Here is a 22,874-nt window from a genome sequence, read left to right as displayed (position 1 = left end):
CCGATAACGAGGCAACTGTAGAATCTTGTTTCTCTGTCCCAACTGTCCAGGACCTGGTGGTTGGGGCGCAGCTAACAGGCTCGATTACTCTTACGATGACTTCTTGGACTCTGTGCAAGAAACACCCACAGGTGTCGGCAAAGCCAGATCTTCACGAATTAGAAGAAGTGCCCCATTAACGAACCACAAAATTAAGTTAGTTTTTAACATTACAGGTAAGGAGAGACTGTCTGTTTGGAAAAAACAATATCATGTGAAGTTCTTGGTGGGAGACCTATTTTGCAAATTTACCATTTGTCATCATTCTTAGGAACGAGTCCTGGAACTGAAAATGAGGGAAAGCACAATCACCCCAGTTTTGTCATTTTTTGCAGTTTAATATCACAGATGTACTTTATGATTCTCGCAGCAACAGACATCCTGCTTTGTACCCATCTTGGCATGACGAACTAAGGCATGTTTTTAAAAAGCAAGAGTTTACAGAAAGTTATACATGCTATAAGGAAGAACTTCACGAAAAGGTGACGTAGATCCAGCACATGAGAGCAGGATTAAAACAAATTGCATTGTTCTTAGTATTACCCCTATACTAGTTGCTCAGTAAGTAGTGGTTGAGTGTCAGTTTATTTTTCCTGGAAGATTTTTAATATGCCATTTCTTTTTGGTTAAAAAAAAAAAAGACACTAACTACGAATGGTTTTCTGAAACACCATGTTGTGTGTGTTATGTTTTATTTCGTCTTGTTTTTATCTCAGCTAGTGTGCCATTGCCCGATGAAAGAAATGATACCCTCGAGCTGGAAAATCAGCAACGACTCATTAAGACTTTGGAAACCATTACAAATCAGCTGGAAAGAACCCTCAGTCAGGAGCCCATGTATTCCTTCCAGCTTTCATCTGAAATTCTGGTAGCCGACAGCAATTCGTTAGAGACAGAAAAGGCTTTCCTTTTCTGCAGACCAGGCTCGGTGCTGAGAGGGCGTATGTGTGGTAAGACTTTTCCCTGCAAAAAAAAAAAAAAAAATTATCTGGCTCATAGTGGGTCAAAAGAGATGAGTAGAGCGGCCTTACAACTCTACTAGGGTATTGAAATGAAACATTGTGCGAATGTTGTGTGGTTGTTCTTATTATTTTGTCTCAGGAATCTAAGTAACCACCATTGTTCAGGACAAGAAAGCTATTTCAGGTAAGGGACTCAGATCTTGGTTTTATCTCTAGCACTTTAGAGCTCACGGCTTTCAGCGGCATCTCCAATGATAAAGACTGATCCTTTTTGACCACTTCCGTAGGCAGGCTGAGCCCCTCTCTTGTTTAATTCTGTTTAGCAACTCTGTGAAGTACTGTTACCATTAAGCCCATTTTACAGATGGCAAAACTGTAGCCAGAGAGGCGTGGAGCTTACTCAGGAAGTCTTACCCATTAAGACAGCAGGTGGTGTAGCTAAGATTTCCAGCTGAGTAGCCAGTGCCCAGTTCACATGGTATAACATCAGCCACGTTAAGGTGTAGCGTTCAGTGGCATTTAGCACATCCATGATGCTGTTCAACCATCACCAAACCATCACCACTGCCGAAACCTTCTCACCACCTCCAGAGGAGATCCCCATTAACTATTAAGCAGCCACTCCTCATTCTCCTCACCCACAGCCCCTTAACGTTTAACCCAGACTGCCACAATCTGGATCAATTCCAGCCTGTTTCCCAAATCAGTCTTGGTTTATACGTACGGGAGACTCCTCCAACCAAACGCTACGCTCAACTGAACCAAACGGTGTGAGTCTGGTGTCCCTCTGGAGGTGTGGGATCTCGCCCCTTGCTTGGAAAACCTTCTTCAACAGTACTTCTTGCTATTCCTAGAGCTCATTTGGGTGACTTGTTTCCTCCCTGTGTTGTAAGTAAAAATTAGGAATCATCTTGGTCAGTGTTCCGTGTTTCTCAGTCGGGCCTTCAGACCACCTGTGTCAGCATCCCCTGAAGGGCTTACCAAAATGCATCCTGATTCGGACTAATACATCCGACACTTTGGGGGCAGGGCCTTGGCATCTGAATTTTTAGTAAGTTTCCACATAATTCTTACACACTTTATCATGAGAATCATACATGCTGATTTCAAGTACCCTCTCTGTACCAACACTAACTTTGCTCGCATCCTTGCTGTGGGTTTAACATTCCACTTTGGTCTCAGAAATCCTGAGTCACTTCAAGCCTGCCAAGTAGTAGACCAAATCTCCAAGGAAGGAAGGTCTTAAAATTGGCCCATTTCCTTGGAGCCCGTGGGTCTCAGGATATCTCAAACTTGCCTTGAGTGGACAGTAATTCCTATAGGCAGAGACAAGGCTCTACTTAACTCTCCTGGTTCAGACTCACAACCTTCGGCTGGTTTTATTTCTAGAAATGAGGCTGTAATAGACAAGCAGTCAGTTTCATACGGGAACTATTCAGAGGAATCGCTAAGAAACTGTTTTTCCTATCGTGGAGCCTCAAATTAACCTGATGTTCATTGTTTTATTCCTTCCCTACAGCAGCCTTTTCTTTGTTAGTTGTGTATTTCCCAGGACGATCTGGTTTCATCCATGCTTTAAAGCTCCTATCACACAAGCCCTAATCTCAGTCAATAAGGATTTGCATTTTCTTAAAAAGAATCTTACTGTTTGTTTCTAGGAATACATTTCTGGAAGGTTTATCTTGTGAGGAAACCTCTGACAGTAAGACTTAACACAGAAACAATAGTACTTGGAAGCAGGCTTTATTATTTTCATGTCTTTAGGAAGAAGGAAATTAAATGTGTTCTGTTTCTATAGTTTACTGGTTTCAGTGTTTTCTGTTTTCTTTTCAGTCAATTGCCCTTTGGGAACCTATTATTCTCTGGAGCGTTCTGTCTGTGAAAGCTGCTTGCTTGGATTCTATCAGGATGAGGAAGGGCAGCTAGAGTGCAAACTCTGTCCAGCTGGGACTTACACCGAGTATCTCCATTCAAGAAGCATCTTGGAATGCAAAGGTAATGACCTAGTGCACATTTTGACAAGAAACCTGAATTTTGTCTTTACTTATGAAGTCTAAATGGCAAGTAGGATGAAATAAGAGCATCACTATAAGCAATTTCATTGATTGATTTTTTTCTTTTAGTTTTAAATTATTATCTCAGTGTTTCCCTCACATTAAAGAAGTCTGGTTTTTTTCCCCCTTTGGCACATTCTGTTGCTCTAAGTCAGACTCCACTGCCAATAATTCTAACCCACATTTTAAAAAAATATTTATTTAATGATTTATTTGAGAGAGAGAGAGAAAGAAAGCACACACAAGTGGGAGGGCCAGAGGGAGAAAGAGAATCTCAAGCAACTCCATGCTGATCATGGAGTCTGACCTGAGGTTTGATCCCACAATCCTGATTTCATGACCTGAGCAGAAATCAAGAGTCAAATGCTTAACTGACTGCACCACTCAGGCACCTCAATTCTAATCTGCATTTATCAAGTAACGTAGTTTTTTTTTTTTTAATCAACTCTCAAATTAATTGGTGGAAAGTACTTTCATAACACTTATTAGCAACCATGAGTTTGCTTTAATAATTTTTTTGTGAGAATAATATTTGATAACAATGAGATCAACTCTCCATTTATTTGGAAATTAATAACTATAGGTACACATGCATGTATTCTTGCTACTAAAATACTCAATACTTTCAAAACATTTGATTATCATTCTCAATAAACATTTCTGATGGAAACATTTTCTTTCATGATTAAAGTTACAATAAGATATACCTGAGGGGCAACTGGCTGTCTCTGTCACGAGAGCATGGACTTTTCATCTTGGGGTCATGAGTTTGAGCCCCATGTTGGGTATAAAGATGACTTTAATAAATAAACAAACTTTAAAAAATGAGATAACACCTAAGAGAGGGAATTTCAGAACTATGCCCCTTGCTGTTGTTACAAATGTAGATGTGATTGCTTAATGACAGTTACAAACTTGAGAGCCTTGCTAGCTGATTAGAAGTACACTAAAAATGCTGACAATGAGCATCATTTGGAGAACAAGGGCAAAAGGAAAGTAGTGCCCCGGGGGTTGAGGATTCCGGCCCTCGTCCTGCTCTCCCACAGAACCATTGCTATGAATCTTAGAAAGTTGCTTATCTCCCTGGGCCTCATGCTAAGACTACTTTTACTTTTTACTCTGCCAGCCCTCCGATGGGGTCTGTCAGAGGAGGACAGAAGAGGGCCAATTTGTAGAGCGAAAAAGGTGCCTTATGGTTAATGAGGCTCTCACCCAACTTGAGGATTTGTTTCCATTACTCCAGTGAACTGAGTGCAAGCTGAGAACTTATACAAGAACAAGTTCCCCTGCATACAACTTGTTCTTGTGACAATACCTTTCTGAGGTGAAATTTCTAACTTCACTCAGAAACCATTTATCCGCACTTTCATAATAACGAAATTTCGTAATAATGAAAGTGACTGGAAATCAGTCTAAAATTTATTAGGACTGAGAAGCAGGCAGCAGTCTAAAATACAATCTTTATGCTTAGAGTTCTTTGTCTCCTAAATGAATTAAAATGCAGAAAACCCTCTCCCAGCCAGTGTTAGTTTTGTATAGCTTAATGTCATCGTTCTTAACCATAGTACATTTTTCTTTTCAGCTCAGTGCAAACAAGGCACCTACTCATCAAATGGACTTGAGACTTGCGAATCGTGTCCCCTGGGCAGTTACCAGCCAGCATTTGGTTCCCGGAGCTGCCTCTCATGCCCAGAAAACACTTCCACTGTGAAGAGAGGAGCCGTGAACATTTCTGCTTGTGGAGGTTATCAAAGCCTTAGACACTGATATTTCTTCTAACCCCATAGATTCTATGCATGGAGGGGTGGAATATTTTCAGCAAAACCACGTATCTCCTGTATGCAAAGAATGTAAATAACTGTCTCTTCATGGAGAGTTTCCATGTACTCAGCCAGTCAATGCTTAAGTGTAAACACTCCCAGTATAAACACTGTGTTAGTGCCTTTAGGAACACAAAAAAGGATAAGACTTGGTGCTAGTATTCAACATTAATAAACACGAGTTTCATGATACGGTAGAAATGCATCTCACCTAGGAACTTAGTCTCTTCCTTTCTAAAGTGAGGTCCTGTTTCAGGTTCCTTGAAACTCTAAAAAGACATTTTATGAATTACGATTTTCATTTCCTACAGTTTGCAGGGTTTGTGAGTGGCTGTCCACTCTTGGCTGCCCTTTGGAGTGATCTGTACATTTACCTCAGCATTTTTAAAATGCTAAAACCCAGTCTTCACTCCCAGATGTTCTGACTTAACTTGTCTGGTTTTCTTTTTAAGTTCCCCTCCGGAGATTCTAAAGTAACAGGATAAGTTGAGTATGACTAATTTCAGATCTCAGATGGCAGCACGAAGGGCTTAAAAACACAGATTGCTGGGCCCCACCCCTAGAGTGTTTAAGTGGGCAGGTCTGGTGTGGGGCCCGAGAATGTACATTTCTAACCAGTTCGCAAGGGATGCTGCTTCTCCTTGGTCCAGGGACCGTATGTTGAGAACCACAATAGACAAAAAAGATTAGAATTTCAATTTTCAAATATTTCTAACATCCCTACTAAGTACAGTTTTCCAGGACAGTGAAGGTTAGAAGATGTAAACAAAATGAAAAGATGAAAGCTTAAAATGGCCTTGAAATTAGGGTTGAGAGTCAGGGTCATCCTGCTTCCAGGAGTGCCAAATTCCACGTACTTTGCAAAGTCAATGGAACTCAATTAAAAATAAAAAGTTGTTGGCCTACCTCTGCTATATCACGGGGAACAGAATAAACACGTAGGCGGAAACATGACTTTTTAAAAATTATCTTCCACTTCCTCTGCACGCTTATTTAAAAACCTAAGGTATCTGGCTATCTGAAAATTAGAAAACTGTTCCCTTATTGAAAAGCAATGTTTTTAAGAAACCCATGTGTTGGCTTCCCATTTCTCTCAAGCTGCACACACACACACACACACACAGCCTCATTGTACCCCCCCCCCCCGTCATTTATATCTGTGCATCCAGTTAAAAACAAATTCCCAGAAAACAACTGTGTAGGACATTTTTGTATGATCCCGGGAGGGGAGTGTCCAGCATTGCATCTTGGGAGATATAGTCCTTGTAAATGAGTACTGTAGGGAGAAAATGAGGAAACCTACTATGATTACAGTTTTTATATACTCCACCTGTTTACATTATCTCAATGTAGTAGGATCACAGTAGATAAAAGTCTGTTAGACCTGAGGAATCAGGCAAGCAGTAGTCATTAACCTGATGTTTCACTGAAGAGAAGAGATTTAACTAGGACCTGATTGAAACTCATAAACCATGTCTGTTGTGTAATACCAAGTTTGAGATTTTTTTTTTTAATTAAAAGGCAAATAAGGCTCCACATTATGGTTGAAATAAATCTACCAGAGACTCTTATTATTTCAATATACAGATAAAATTTTGAATTCTGGAAGAAAGTCTGTAGTGAAAATTCTTTCACTTTCTCTTCCTCCAACCACAAAAGTAACGAGGATTTTACAGTAAAACAAATTCATAATTGATGATTTTTCCCTTTAGCTTCCCAAATAAGCCTTGAGGTTTGTTTAATACCAAATTACTCCAATTAAGTAATTCTGATTCCCAGAAAGTCTCTAAACTTCTGGTAACTGCTGTATTTCTCCTAATATATTCCCAGCACAAGTTTAACCACATTTTCTTGTGAGTTGGAAACAGCAGCACTCAGCACTCTCTCCTGTGGTATTGAATAAATACCATTTTACTTTAAATGTATATGTGTATGATTTCTAAAACAGTCCCTTATATATTTTCTTAGTTTTATTTATATTTTTAATTTTTCCTAGCTTTAAATTTCCTTCCTTTCTTTTATTCTTCTTTGTAGTGATTTATTTTTATGTGTATGTTTATGGTTTACCTCACTTTTTACTAAGGTATCACTTTTTGCATTGTTCAGCATGTTGAACTTTAATCAACACAGCTGCTATATTTAAGTTTGTTTCTATATTAAAGTAATACATATTTCATGCATTTCATCTTTTATCACTATTTAGGATATTAAATATCTGTGGGTCTGTGGTGATAAACTCAAGAGTCTGAAATCTTTTGTTTTACTTTAATTAATTAATTAATTAATTAGAGAGAGAGAGAGCAGGGGCAGAGAGAGAGAGAGAGAATCTCAAGCAGACTCCCCGCTGAGTGAGGAGGTGATACGGGGCTCGATCTCACAATCCTGAGATTATGATCTGAGCTGAAGTCGAGTCAGATGCTTAGTCAACTGAGCCATACTGGCATCCTAGAAATCTTTCATTTTTTAAAATGACTTTTATCCAAAAGATAAGTCCCACAAATTCTTTTTTGCTGATGGTATTGTTTACACCTGGTCCTGTAGGAAAAGGAAAGATGATTGCTGAGCCAAGATGGCATTTCTTACCCTAACCCTATAGGATGAAGTTAAAAAGAGGCTTAGGACGAGAGTCTCTGACCTTTGAATTTGTCTTAGGAAACCTGTTGAAAGGCAAAATTCACTATATGTTATCTTTAACACTGTCAGGGAACAGACATGTGAGATTACATTTTTCCCGGTCATTTCAAGGCACTATTTTTAATCCTATTTTAATATCCTTTTTGGAATACTTAGATTTCTCCTTCTCTCTCATGAGTGGAAGAAGTTAAAAGGATTTTGTCCCATTTTTATTGACTCAGAAACCATAGTTTCTTTGGTCAAGATTCAAAATGAAACTTTCTCCTCTCTCTTCTTAGGAAATTAGACCATCAGGAACTGCCCCTGTATACGTGCTCTGTGTGTATTTAATACATATTATACACTACAGATAATGCTATTATTATTTGTGGTATGTTATATTTACACATACATATGCTCTATGTGTCCGTGTATATTTACTGCATATGTAAATTTTCTGTATGAGTAAATCATGCGTTAAGTATTGATTGTCCAGTCCCAGAAAGTATACTTCTGATGACAGCTGTCTGCCCTTGGAATATAATTTAAGCTAATTTTCACATAAAAATTTATATTTTCTATGTCAAAACACAAAGTTATAGACATTACAACATAGTGTTCACTAACCACCTTGATGATTTTTAATCTTGAGATTTTATTATTATTAGCATAATTTTTGACATTCTGACAGTTTTCTAGGGGCATAGTCTTTCTCTTTTTGAGAGTAAGGTTGTGCTAAAAAAAATTGTATGTGCAAAACAGTTTAATTCATCATAGCATCTTGGTTTCACTGACAGAATTTATATTTTTACCTTATCATACACACTCATAGATACTCTCTCAAACCAAAGTTTTATGCCTTTACCAGTAGAAAATCTATGCTTCCAGTTAACTACTTTAATTAGCTGTTGGGAGTTACCTTTTCCTACTAGGTAATCATTTTTTTTGAAACTTGAGATTCAGAAAACCCATTTTAAACTCAGCAACTTAGGGTATGTTTGTGCAAAACCTTGTCTGGAACTCTGATATCTAACAGTGAAGAATGGGTTAATTTATTGTTAGTGAAACAAATATACTTACAAAGTTTTAGGGGCACCTGGGTGACTCAGTTGGTTAAGCGTCTGCCTTCCGCTCAGATGATGATCTTGGGATGATCTTGGGTCCTGGGATCAAGCCCCAGGTAGGACTCCCCGCTCAGTGGGGAATCTGCTTCGCCCTCTCCCTCTGCCTCTCCCCCTGCTTGTGCGCTCTCTCTCTTTCTTAAATAAATAAAATCTTTTAAAAAATGTTTTTAAGAAAATTTTAATATAACAAATATTTTTGCTATAGCAAGTATCTTGTTGATAACAAGTATGACAAGTATCTTGTTTGACCGAGATACTTACAGTTTAAAGTTTTAATATAATGTAACCAGAAGAAATAACGTTTTTCTAAATATGCATTAATATCTATATCTTCTGCCATCTCTTGATTTGACTCCTGACTTTTTGTCAGTGATATAAAAGAGCACTTTTGCAAAAGATGTGGTTGCCTGTTTTTGCTTAAAAACTTTGATCTAAACATCTTGAGATTACCACAAATGCCTTATTGTTTATTTAATGTTTACGGTCATACCAAAAAAAAAAAAAAAGATGCCATTATTTGGACTATCCTGCCCTGTTGAGCCTTGAGTGCATTTCTCAATTTTTCAGCCATATTGCTAATCATTTCTGCCAAACTAATTTTTATTAAAAATCCAAAGCCTACGTAATAAATATGCCGAGATTCCCAAATAGCTACTTCTTTGTGTTCTATCTTCTATGTTTAAATTTATGCAGACAAGTCTTAACAGTTTTAGTGGTTTTCTCCATTCATAGTGGTTTAAGGGCTCATGTACATTACACCAGTTTGCACAAGGAAAAGAACATGCCAAATTCATCTTTGGGTCACAATCTAAAATCCCAGCCCAGAGATGTAGTCATGACTGGTCTGCCTCACTGTAGCTCTGACAGATGCAACCAAAATTTATCAAAGAAAATGCAGGTTCATGTTCTGTTTGAAGCTATTTCTTGTTTGGTTAATATTCTACCAATTATTAGCAAGAGAATTTCAGATTTGGTTAAATCACAGTATTCAACTGGCCATTGTTAATAAAAAAAGCATGTCTAATACAAAATAACATTAAAAGGTTTAAAAGTTAAAAAAAAAAAAGGCCCTCTTCCCCGTACAGAAGAGACAACAACACAGAAGAAATAAAATTTTTGACAAACATGGAAAAAAAAACGTAATTTATCATGGAAATGCAAGTTAAAATAACAATGCAATTCCATTTTTCACTTTAAATTGAAAAAAACATATTTAAATGATCATTATCAGTAATAAGTATGCAGTAAGAGTAATTCCATACATTGCTAATGGGCCTATAAGTCAGAACCATTTTTATTTATTTATTTTTTGATGATTTGACATATATTATTGGCTTTAAGTTTTCCATCATCTTTAGATCTATAGGTTCAACTACTCATATTCATCTGTTCAAATTCAACTGTTATCTCTAGGAAATAATCAGATTTTTTTATAGGGTTTATGCAGAAAATTTCATGGTCAGCATTATTTATAATAGCTAAAAAATACAAACACCTAAATGTCCAGTAGTAGAGGAAATGTTAGCTCAATCATGTCCTGTCACTGGCATGCAATATTTTCCTTTTATGAAACGCCATGTTATTTAATAGTTTGTGGAATGCCGAGGATATAAAGTGGAAAAATCAGAATACAATATTACATGGTGAATTCAAATTTTTATTGAGTTATGTGTGTTGTTAAGAAAGGAAGGAAACAACAGAATGTTTATCCAATGCGATAAAATAGTATAGTTATTAAATATGTGCCAGAGAATATATCAGCAGTTCCGTAGCTTTCTTACAACCAAGGGTAAGTGCACCTTTTTTGAAAGTAAAATATGTTGTTTGGACTTACAAATGATTTTTTACCTTTGCAGTACCTTGTCCAGTAGGAGAATTCTCTCGTTCTGGATTAACGCCCTGTTACCCATGTCCACGAGACTACTACCAACCCAATCCAGGGAAGTCCTTCTGCTTATCTTGTCCCTTTCATGGAACTACAGCCACCAGTGGTACCAGGTCCATCTCAGATTGCTCCAGTAAGAAGGAGATGCTTTATTTCTTATGTAATCCCATGTGTTGGAGACCTGTGTTTGTCTCGTGGTAGCTTCAACTATGAGTATTGCTATTTTCCGTGGATTTGGGTGTCTGGTCTTTTGAGGCCTTTTTGATGATAGTAACTCAATGATTCTTACTTTGGGTACATTGAACTTGATAACTTCCCAGTTTCTTTCTGAGAGTCTAGGATTTCATGATGTATCCCATCCATCTCTATGCTCTCTTTTTCACTATTCCTAAACAAAATATATGTGACTTTACCTACTCTGAGAACTAGAATATTGACCGTAGTATTTAGGTAGAATTTACTTATGGGCAATAACTACCGCACACTAATATGGTTTTCTAATGTTTTCTTATTAATCTTACTAGCTTTTAGCTCAACATTCTCAGCAGCAGAGGAAAGTATAGTGCCCCGTGCTTCTCCTGGACATATCAAAAAGAAGTATGAAGTCAGCAGTCAGGCAAGTCCCTTTTATAGTTATAGAATCTTCTCCAGTGGAATGTTTGGAAAATACTCTGTCATTACACATGCTACACAGAGGGAAACTACCAGAGTTGAAACTTCAAGTAATCAAGTCTCAGAAACATTATCAATGAATAATAGTATTCACTTGCGACCTCTAATAAGAACTTTCTAAAAATGCACCATTGGAAGAGTTCTAACTACCAAAAATTGGGAATTCTCCCCAACAATGTCTGGCATAGAGAATGTGTAGATGTGTGAGCCTTTAAATTCACTAATAATTAGCACTTACCTCAAGCATAATCCATTATTTGAGTAAGAGGCATTTGGTTTAGCCAAAGGCCTTTTCTGATTGGCAGGAAGAGTTCCTCAATGTTTATGAAAATTATTTAAAATTTTTGTCAGAAAAAAAAGATCATTTATCGGAATAATGTATGGGTTTCTAAAAAACTAAGGAACATAACTCATGAATATAACTAAATATTGTTTTTCTTAAAAAAAAAGACTACTAAAGACCAATTATTTTGGTAGATTCAATTACTCTGCATAGACCTAACCCAATGTCAAGATGAATTCTTTGGCCCTAAGTATTTTTGAAGAGGATAATAAGGTTGTATTTCTTATTTCAGCTTCCTACCATCTTGTCCAAACATACCGACTTGTAAGGGCCTTGTAAATCATATTTGAAACTGAGCCTAGAAGACAGAAATTTGTAAGAACCCATAGAGCAGTGACTCTCGACCCTGGAGACAGATTAGAATCCACTGGGCAACTTTAAAATATAATGATGCTCGGATCCCACCCTCAGAGATTCCGATTGAGCTGGTCTGGGGTGGAGCCCTAGCCTTTCTACTTTTAAAGCACCTCAGAGCACCTCAGATGGGTTCTAACATGCAGCCAGCATTTAGAAACATTTCAGAATGTCACTCAAGAGTAAGATATGTTCTTTGTGTCCATATATGGCGGGCACCAACATTATGCAGGCAGTGGTCTGGACCACTGCCTGAATGAACTCACCTGGAAACAGGAACCACCTGTCTAATGCTGCAAACCTTCAAACTCCCTACTCAGGATTGCTTTGATATGATTGCAGTGTTTTGTCTCTGATTTCTTTTTGCTACCCGTAGGTTTTCCATGAATGTTTCTTGAACCCCTGCCGCAATAGTGGAACCTGCCAACAGCTTGGGCGTGGTTACGTTTGTCTCTGTCCACCCGGATATACAGGTAGCAAAGAGGAATGAAAATTTTAGTATATTTTTCCAATGAAATCATTGTGACTTGCACATCAAACTTTGAAACACTAAAAATGAACCCTGTGACTTAAATACACTGGACTATATCAGTGCACGAAAATTTGGTTGAACAAGATAAAACAAGGTGAAAAAACGTGTGCATATCTTACAAATAACAGTTTTCCTTGCACATTTTGGAGGAAGAATCAAGAATCATCTTCTCTGTGGAAAAAGTCACATCATAACTCACCATTTAAATAGGAATACGGTTTCAGAGACCATGGCCAAGGTTCCATTCTAACACAAATTAAATGTATGATGGGATACCCAACAAAGAACGGGTTGTCCAGCATAAACATTTTTAAACAAACTCCAGTTTCTCTCATTGGCTTCACATTAGTGGAAGTTCCTATGAATAGCTATGATTTGTTGCTCCGTTTTTATCTTTCTGGAAACTGTTCCTGGAAAAACAATATGGTTTGAACTTGGTTATGTAGAAATTATGCAAGAATTATATTTTCTTGTAGTGTAATTCACATTCCAGTTCAGTTCAGAAATATAATTTTTGAGAGGGAAATGAAGTATATCTTAAATTTATAATTTATTTCAAATAATAGTTCACTATTTTCTCTTAGAAATAGTTTTTGCCTCTTTTTTTGGCTTTTGTACAGCTAACACAAAATGTCATTTCAATGAGAAAAATAGTATTAAAATAAAAGAATTCACCACAAAATGAGCAAAAGGAGAATTGGAAAAGGAATGTAGCCCAGGGCTATCAAGAATATTCTACTTATTTCAGCTTACTTATATTGTGTATGTGTGTGTCTCAATTTTTATAAGATTTTTCATCCTGACATTCCATAAGAAATAATGGATCTTGTCCTAGAATTTTATAAGCAAGTGGTGGTCGAGAAAGGGCATAATTTGGACAGTATTTCTCAAATTTTGATGTGCATCAAAATCATCTGGAGGGCTTCTTAAAACAGAGTGCTAGACCCTCACCCAGAATTTGTGACTCTAGACCTAGGAAAGTTTTGATAATTTGCATTTCTATCACATTCCCAGGTAATTGCTGATGCTCTTGGTCCAGGGGCCACACTTTGAGACCCACTGGTGTAGAGGAAAAACTTGGGCTTCTGGCAGAGCTAGCCCACAGATAGCTTATGTGCACTGTATCAGAAGACATGTCCCCCTCGAGGACACCTGGCACATGCACTGCTATCTGGCAGGACTTAGCCCCACCCCTACTCCTCAGCCAAATGGCCATGATCACAAGTATATATGACCCTTTATTTTTCACTTTGGAGTTAAACTAATTTCATGTTCCCAGGTCTTCCCCTGCCCTCCCCACCACCAACTTCTAACTTGGGATTTTCTGCTATCTTTTATGTATCCTTATAAGTATATCTTTTCTTTTTTTAAGATTTTATTCATTGATTTATTTTAGAGAGAGAGAGAAAGTGGGGGAGGGACCAAAGGGAAGGGAGAGGGAAAAGCAGACCCACTGCTGAGCATGGAGCCTGACACAGGGCCCAGATCCTAGGACCCTGAGATCACAACCTGAACCAAAACCAAGAGTCAAAAGCCCAATCTACCGAGCCACTCAGGCTCTCTTCCTTAAAAGGATAGCTTTAAAAAAAAAATTATTTATTTGAGAGAAAGAGAGAATAGAGCAGGGTATCAGAGGGAGAGGGAGTGAGAAAACCAAGCAGACTCCACACTGAGCACAGAGCCTGACACAGGGCTCAATCTCATGACCTGAGATCATGACCTGAGCCAAAACCAAGAGTCAGATGTTTAACTGACGGTACCAGCTAGGTGCCCCAAGATATCTGGGGTCTCTAGAAAGAGTCAGTACTTTTGCTAAAAACTTAGCTAGATGGTAGCACTTAAGGAATTTTGCCCTTTCCTTCACCACTACCATTCCCAATAAATTCAGATTATTGAGATAATTACCTTTAAATGATCATGTTCTGTTTCCGTTGATCCTACTCTTTGACTGCCCTTCAGTATTTCATTTGCATTTTAGGCTTAAAGTGTGAAACAGACATTGATGAATGCAGCTCACTGCCATGCCTCAACAGTGGAATTTGTAAAGACCTAATTGGGGAATTCATTTGTGATTGCCCACCTGGTTATGCAGGTAAGAAGAAAGTTTCTTGTTTTTATAATATAAACCTTGGCATCATTAAAATTTCATTGCTAGAAATCAAAACCACAATAAATGCCACCTCACACCTGTTCGAATGGCTATCAGGGAAAGACAAGAGTTAACAGTGTTGGTGGGGATGTGAAGAAATGGCAACCCTTGTGCACTGTTGGTGGGAATGTAAGTTGGTGCAGCCACTATGGAAAACAATATGGAGGCTCCTCAAGAAATTAAAAACAGAACTACTGCATGATCGAGCAACTTCACTACTGGATATCTGTCCAAAGGAAATGAAATCATTATCTAGAAGGTTTGCTGATTGTAGCATTGTTCACAATTGCCAAGATATGGGAGTAAACTTAAGTGTACCTCAGGGGATGAATGGATAAAGAAAACGTGATTGAGTTACATGTAATGGAATATTATTCAGCCATAAAAAGAAGGAAATCCTGCCATTTGCAACAATATGGATTAAAATTGAAGGCATATGCTAAGTGAGATAAGTCAGACAGAGAAAGAGATATTGTATGATCTCACTTATATGTGGAATCTAAAAAAGACAGGCCCATAGAAATGGATAGTAGAGGGGTGCCTGGGTGGCTCAGTCTGTTAAGCATCTGACTTTGGCTCTGGTCATGATCTTGGGGTCCTGAGATTGAGCCCTGCATTGGGCTCCCTGCTAAGCAGAGGGTCTGCTTCTCCTTTCCCTCTGACCCTCCTCCCCGCTTGTGCTCTCTGTCTCTGTGTCTTTCGCCGTGTCTCAAATAAATAAATAAATAAATAAGAAATAGATGGTAGAATGGTGGTTGCCAGGGGCTGGGTGTGAGATTACTGGGGATATGTTTTTTGGTTTTTTCTTTTTCTTTTTTTTTTTTTAAGATTTTATTTATTTATTTGACAGATAGAGATCACAAGTAGGCAGAGAGGCAGGCAGAGAGAGAGGAAGGGAAGCAGGCTCCCCGCTGAGCAGAGAGCCCTATGCGGTGCTTGATCCCAGGACCCTGGGATCATGACCTGAGCCGAAGGCAGAGGCTTAACCCACTGAGCCACCCAGGTACCCTGGGGATATGTTTCTTAAGGGTACAAACCTGCAACTAGTAGATAAGCAAGTTCTTATTTAAAGAACTCAGGGAATAAATTCAACAGAGAGGTGAACATTTAGCAAATAATATAAAATTTTTAAAATAGATCATACTTGTCATCCTAATGTTAAAAAAAGCTAAGCTAGATAGTCAGAGTTATCATTTTCCATTGTATGTTGAATGTCGGATTTCTTGCTAGAAAATTTTTGCAATAACTAGAATGGAAGAAAACATCTTATTTCAATGTATTTGGCAAAGAGGAAAGTTTTTTACAAACATATTAGCCACGATTTCTGATTGTTCTGCTGTTACACCTGAACAGCTTGCTTGAAAATATTCATCTAAAATTCCTTTCACGTTTCCTCCAGTTAAAATATTTTGCAATTCCTTGCAGGGAAGCTATGTGAAGAGAATATAAATGAGTGTAACTCTAGTCCTTGTTTAAATAAAGGAACCTGCATTGATGGCTTGGCTAGCTATCTCTGCACCTGTATGAAAGGATACACAGGTGAGACGTTTCCATTCTTCCTGCATTGTTGCATTGTCCTGCAAAGCACCACAAATCACTACATTTTTAAACATTATATTATGTTTATGTTCATTTTCTGATTTTGTAACTGTGCTGTGATTAGCCAAGAGAAAGTCCTTATTTTTGAGGAAATTCACGCTGAAGTATTTTGGGGTCAAAGGGCATCAAGGGTGCAGTTACTCCCAAATAGCTTAGAAAAAACTGTGTGTGTAAGAGAGAAAAAGAGGGAGGAAGAGAGAAAGGAGATAGAAAGAAAAAGAGACATAGAGAAGACAAGAGTTTATATGCTAAGATAAACATTCAAGAAGGAACTGGAAATAAATAGATGCTAAACAATATGATAAGTATATCATATATATAACCCACATATATAAAAAGTTTTATATATATATATATATATATATATATATATATATATAATATTTATAAAGAGAGAGTTCCCCAAAAAATGACCAGTGAAGGAAAAAGGCAATGTCAAAGAAACAGAGGAAAAAGCCAAGGTCAAAGAAACAGGAAAATTTCGAACCAAATTTGCTAGTTTTTTTTTTTTTAACATAGCCTCAATTAGATGTCTATTACAAATGTTAGTTTCAGAAAGACCTGAGATCAAAAGAACAGATTATCCAAAACAGAATCCTAAAATGCCTTACAGAAGCCAAAGTTCATTCAAGAGTGGATCTCAAACCAGTGTGCCAGTAGTCTGGCAGTTTCCCTTCTGATCCTTTAGGAGCAACATCCTCCAAGAAGTGCACACTTCCTTCTTTGTTTCCCAGGCTGGTTAACATTTGGGCTCTTTCTCACCCTCCCCATCCCCAGGCCTGCACTGTGAAACAGAAGTCGATGAATGCCAGTCAAGCCCATGCTTAAATAATGGACTCTGTGAAGATCAGGTTGGGGGATTCTTGTGCAAATGCCCTCCTGGATTCTTGGGTACCCGGTGTGAAAAAAATGTGGATGAATGTCTCAGTCAACCATGCAAAAATGGAGCTACATGTAAAGATGGTGCCAGTAGCTTCAGGTAAAGCCCTAAGTGTGGTCCTTTGCACTAATTTTATTTTCTCAACCATTCCGTCATTCTGCAGCCTTTATGGAGTGTTCCTTCAAGTCCCAAGTCAGCCACACCCTACTTCTAGCCCAAGGATAGGCTGCGGTAGACTCTCCCTACCACCTGAGGTTCTGATTCACTAAGTCTGGGGTAGAGTCTGTAATTTTAAAATACATAGCCTATATGTTTTAAGCTCCCTAATGATTCTGATGCATGGCCAGATATGAAAACCACCGTTCTATACTTGGGAAGTCATGAAAGATGAAAGAAAACACAGTAACACAGAAATAAATACCAAAGCACTAGACCGAGCTCATCGTCAAATGTCTTATGTTTTAGCCAGAGTTGTTGCACAACCCAACGTCAAAAGGAATTGTGCCATCATCCTGTCAAAGAGCCAGTGTACATTCTCTGTCTGTGGTTTTCAAACATTTTTTTTTTAAGTTTAGTAACCCTTGGTTCATAAGAAATCTAACATGAAAACTAACCTTTTGTGGTTGAAAACAGTAATATTTGTAGAGGAGACATCCTTTGTCTTTCTGAGGTAGCTCTTGGGGTGCCAGGAGAAAACAGTTTGAAAATCAACACTCTCCTTCATCACTGTCAAGTTGGCCCTATATTACATCCTGTTCCCCTCGCAGGCTCTGTAGCTTCTGCAGTACGAACGATGGACTGGTCTTGCTTGCAAAATCTTAGGAAACTTTATTGTCCTCAACATGCCACTGTCTGTGGAAGTTTATAAAAGTTAAAAGAAAGGGGGGAAAAAGTACCCAGTTGCAAAATTTCCTAGCCCTCTTGTGGCTCAGCGCCCTTCATTACTGTCCCCCAACAAATAGCCAGGGCATGATCCAGAAGAAATAGGCAACCGATTCTGTCAGTGAGACTTTCACTCTTGATGTGGGAATGCAATCTTTGCAGTGTAGCTTCATCTTTTCATAGGCTTTTTACATCTTCCGGCATATAGGTGCCTAACAGGCAATGAGAAATTTCCAGATAAACAACAAGAGTTCTAAATTCTCCCCAGAGTCAAAAACAATCGATGAATTATAAATTTGTCTAAGTCCTAACTAGAGGAAGCATGAAGGTAAACTCTCTTAATTCAAAGGGAATTTTAGTTGTCACCAAAGTGAACCTATTTCATAGACAAGGATATTGGATTGCTAGAATATCAAACATGGGTGGATACAGATGAGTGAAAGTCTAGCCAAAATAGATTTATCATCGAATACAGAGAACTCAGTAAACTGACTCCCCCGCCCCTGATTCCAGTGTAAACGTGCTAATAACGATGTTAATTAACATGTATGGGACAGGTCCTTTTTAATTAAAAAATATTTCAGGCATACAGAAAATTAGCAAGAACAATAAAAATCACACACTCATCATGGTAATTATCAAACCTTAGCATCTTTCCCTATTTGATTCACATCTTTTGTTTTAAAGAAATACCTTCTAAAGATCGTTTTGGATTTCCCTCAAAACACACACACAGACACATACACACGTGCACGCACACGCGCACACACACACACACACACACACATTCTTCTTCTTCCTCAGTAGTAACCACTGTTCTGAAGTTGGTGTATATCTTTTTCATTCAGACGTCATAGGTTGCTACATAAACAGAGCATAGTATAGTTTTATAGTTACATAATAAGTATTATACTACATACTTCCTTTTGCAATTTGGATTTTGTTTTCACTCAGCATTGTGTGTTGTCAAGATTGATACATTTGGCTCTAGTTTATTTACTTTAACTGCTGATTAGTATTCCGGTAAAGGATTATATCATGATTTATTTTCCCATTCTTCATAAACACATAGAATAATGCTGTTATGAATGTTCACTACATGTGTGCTGTGCACCTGTGCAGTAAGTTCCTAGGGCACATAAGTCGAAATGGAATTACAGGTCCTGGGAATGCAAACCCTCAGCTTCCCTTGATGTTGCCAGATTGTAGTTCTACTCACTATGTGACATTTCCCAGTTCATGACACCCTTGTCAGCATTTGACATTATCTGATATATTGTCCATTCTGATAGGTTTAAATGTGTGTTACATACTGCAGAGACTGTACAACATACTGATAAAGAACAAGGCCCTAGACTGGGTCTAAAATCCTAATCCACTACTTAGTAACAAGGAGACTTGGGCAGATTAACCTCTCTGAGCCACAGTTTACTCATCTGTAAAATGGGAATGATAATAATGTTACCTCATTGTTATAAAAGCTGGTTTAATATATATAAAGGCTTTGGAACAGCTTTTTTTTTTTTTGGAACAGCTTTTTTTGAACTTTTTGTATTGTTTCCTAGCACTTCTATGGGGAAAGAAAATCCCAGTGTGTAAATAATAATTTGCCTGGACCAGAACCACTTCCTACTCTATTTTTGCTACACACTTCAGATATATATTGTCTTAAATAGGTTTAATTAAATGAACTTTAAAATAAAAGGTAACTAACAGTTAAAGCACTTTCTTGATGTGTAAAATATGTTTCATCATTTCAGAGTTGTTTACTCAGTTTTTCTAAATTAAAAACAAAACAAAACCCCAGTTCACCCATTTCTCCATCCCACCCCAACCCAGGCACCCGCCTGTCTGTTCTCTGCATCTATGAGCTTTCAGTATTCAAAGTTTTTTGAGACAGTGTTGTCATAAATGGGAGACTTCTTCATCTAGTGCATTTCTATGTGTTAGTAACATTTTGTTTCTTTCAGGTGCCAGTGTGCAGCAGGCTTCACTGGACCATATTGTGAAATAGACATCAATGAATGTCAGTCTAATCCATGTAGAAATCAGGCCACCTGTGTGGATGAATTAAATTCGTACAGTTGTAAATGTCAGCCGGGATTTTCAGGCAGCAGGTGTGAAACAGGTATGTGAGCTCAGTGTTATTAATCACAATACTAAAAATAATGAGATCATAACAATGTCAATTTTTATCTGTTCTGAACACTGACTACATACCAAATATGATGCTAAGCATTTTGTACTTATTTAATCTTGACAGCTGTCCAGCAGACTAGTTACAATTATCTCCAATAGCAAAAGTGAGGAAAATGAAGCTCAGAGGGAAAACAGAGAAAATGAAATTTAGAACTCTTCACCTTTTACATGTTTAGAAAGGACACTTGATTTAGGAGCTCAGAGTCCATAGACATGTCTGAGAATCAGAGTTAAGCTGCTTTCTCAGGGTGCTGGAGTCTTTTAGCTGCGGGAGTTTTGTTTTCTTGAGTAAGGTCTGCAGGATTGAGGCAGAGCTGAATTGCTCATGAACTAGGGATAAGCAAGGGCCCTGAGTAGAGGTGGAATGTGGCCCTAGCAGTTGCCCCCCCCCTTTCTCTAGAACCTTCAATTCCCCTTTCTGCGGAGTCATCCCATCAGCGTACAGACATGCATTAGTGTTTTCTGTCTTTATTAACTTCCCAATTCCATCTCTCCTTCCAGCTAGTCCCTATTTCTCTGCTTCCTTACACTACTGAGTGCTTTCCCTATCTTAGTTACCCACTGATTCTTTTACTTAAAAGAATGTATGGTATATTTTGTAAATACTATATATTTAATGTTGAAACTGCTTCCCATAAAATCACATTGACTGAAATGGACTTTTTGACAATAGTTCTGCATATCCGCTGCTTACCTTAGACAATTGAAAAATGCCTCCCATGGTCCACACTCTTTTCTTATTTGTTGTAGACCAGTCTTCAGGTTTTAACCTGGATTTTGAAGTTTCGGGTATCTATGGTTACGTCATGCTAGATGGTGTGCTTCCATCTCTCTGGGCTGTAACCTGCACATTCTGGATGAAATCCAATGACACCAATAATTATGGAACACCGATCTCCTATGCACTTGAGAATGGCAGTGACAATACCTTCCTCCTGACCGATTATAATGGGTAAGCAGAAATGTCAGGAAAGCCATACTCTAGATCTTATCCTGAGACCAAGTTACAACTGACACTGGGGTTGAGGGATAGAGGAGCAAGGGGGTCAGGTGCTCCAGGAGGACAGCAGAATGACAATGGTCAAACAGAGCATCTGGAAACGTTCTGTAAGAAAGCAAAGTTTCAATGATAGCACCTTATGCACGGATTATGTTTTGCTATTTGCTAAGTGTCACTTCATTTGATCTTTGCAGTGGCCTGAGGAACTAGTTTTCTAGGTAGCAAAGCAAAGTTTCCAAGAGACTCAATGATTTGCCCCAAATCTCACACTCTGGGAGTGGTAGAGCTAAGTCGCAGACTCTGACTCTTAAGACTGACACTTTCTTTTATATATCAGAGCCTGCAGGGGTTCAAGGATTTCAGTGACATTATTGACCCATGGGAAACACATATGTTAAATATGAACCCATCTGTAGACTCAGGTATAAGAGCTGATGTTTATTTCTCTTTGGATCAATTAATTCACCTGCAGGGCCCCATCTCTCTGGGCTGTCAGAAAGGTCAATCTCAGTTGTTACCCTCCTTCCTTCTCTACTGAGTGCTTTTCCTATCTTAGGTTTACAGCTTGTTGGAAACCCACAGAGTCTTACTAAAGAGCCACAGACTTAGCCAGGACTTCCATCACTGGCCCTCAGTCCACAGTGCTTATCACTAGGCTGTGAACTGCCTCAGCCTCCGTGGGCCCTTCAAAATCACAGCTCTTTGCCACATGAAATCCTGACCTTCAGTCGAGACAGATTCTGTGGTGCCTTTTCATCTCAGATCTACACAAATTTCTCTCCTGTTGCTATGGATTAGGGTACAGGCCCCACTGAGCTCTCTTGCCTCTCCTCAGTCCATGGGACTCTCACTGTTCTGATGGAACTCTCCCCAACCTCAAACTCTATCCTTAGTGGACCTGAGCTTTCCAAAACAAAATCCAAGAAATTTGCACAAACCTCCCCTGAGGCAAAATACATATAAAGAGAGGGCTTGTTACCCACTTGAATAGGGAAGGAAAATGGGAAAACACAAAGGGGAAATAATTAGCATTATAAAAAGACCGTATTTTCCAAAACATTTATGAATATAAGGACTAAGAAGATACGGAGAGAGGTATTCAATGAATTATCTTCCTTATCAATTTTCTGTATTTTTTCCTTTTTCTCCAATTGCTTTTGAAGATATTTCATTTCAAACTGCTTATATCTTTGACATTCCCCAAAGTGACATGGTTGTTGGAACCCTCTTTTTGTTGGTCATCTTTGTTTAGTTCCAATTATGTTTGCCTTTGGATTAACATACTTCATCTGCCATGTGACTGCTTTGGCAACCCAGAGACAGAACTCACTTTCTCTGAGACCTCTGAAGTTTGTTCCTGGTCTTAGGAAAATATCCATTCCAAAGGAAAGAAACCAGTCTGATGTTTGTACAATTCTCATCCCTTCCATTCTTGATTCACTGTCTCTGGAATAGACAGTTGGTAAATTATCTCAGCTTGGATCAACTTCTCTCATTATCCTAAGACTTTTTCCTACCCCTTCATGTCTAAGAAGCATTAACTAATTTTCAGTGAACCCCAATAAAGTATAATTTATAAGTCAGCTCTACCTCTATGAACTATGACCAAATGGAGAAAAAAAAAGTAATGATTTTCCTCAAAACGCTTTCTATACAAAAAAAAAAAAAAAAGGAAAGAAAGAAAAAGAAAAAAGAAAGAAAAGGAAAAGAAGGAAGAGAAGAAAAATAGTAATATGCCCCATAGATGAGAGTATGACATATGACTGA

At 38.2% G+C, this 22,874-nt stretch overlaps 1 protein-coding gene across 2 annotated transcripts in view; it reads left to right on the top strand.

Moving 5' to 3' along the window:
* Nucleotides 1-22,874, top strand: part of SVEP1 (sushi, von Willebrand factor type A, EGF and pentraxin domain containing 1) — a 179,184-nt gene that overhangs the window by 87,997 nt on the left and 68,313 nt on the right. For both annotated transcript variants that reach the window (XM_032860832.1, XM_032860831.1), the window contains exons 15-26: nt 51-215; nt 756-989; nt 2,835-2,996; nt 4,638-4,799; nt 10,469-10,630; nt 11,022-11,113; nt 12,243-12,339; nt 14,377-14,490; nt 15,973-16,086; nt 16,924-17,125; nt 19,879-20,036; nt 20,858-21,059. In XM_032860832.1, the coding sequence (XP_032716723.1) occupies nt 51-215; nt 756-989; nt 2,835-2,996; nt 4,638-4,799; nt 10,469-10,630; nt 11,022-11,113; nt 12,243-12,339; nt 14,377-14,490; nt 15,973-16,086; nt 16,924-17,125; nt 19,879-20,036; nt 20,858-21,059 (1,864 nt within the window). The remainder of the gene's footprint in view (nt 1-50; nt 216-755; nt 990-2,834; nt 2,997-4,637; nt 4,800-10,468; nt 10,631-11,021; nt 11,114-12,242; nt 12,340-14,376; nt 14,491-15,972; nt 16,087-16,923; nt 17,126-19,878; nt 20,037-20,857; nt 21,060-22,874) is intronic.

This window comes from Lontra canadensis, unplaced genomic scaffold, assembly GCF_010015895.1.
Source record: "Lontra canadensis isolate GAN:19392208 unplaced genomic scaffold, GSC_riverotter_1.0 scaffold19, whole genome shotgun sequence".
NCBI classification, from domain to species: Eukaryota; Metazoa; Chordata; class Mammalia; order Carnivora; family Mustelidae; genus Lontra; species Lontra canadensis.
The sequence above is the reverse complement of the archived record's forward strand: the minus strand, read 5'-3'. Positions and strand labels throughout refer to the sequence as shown.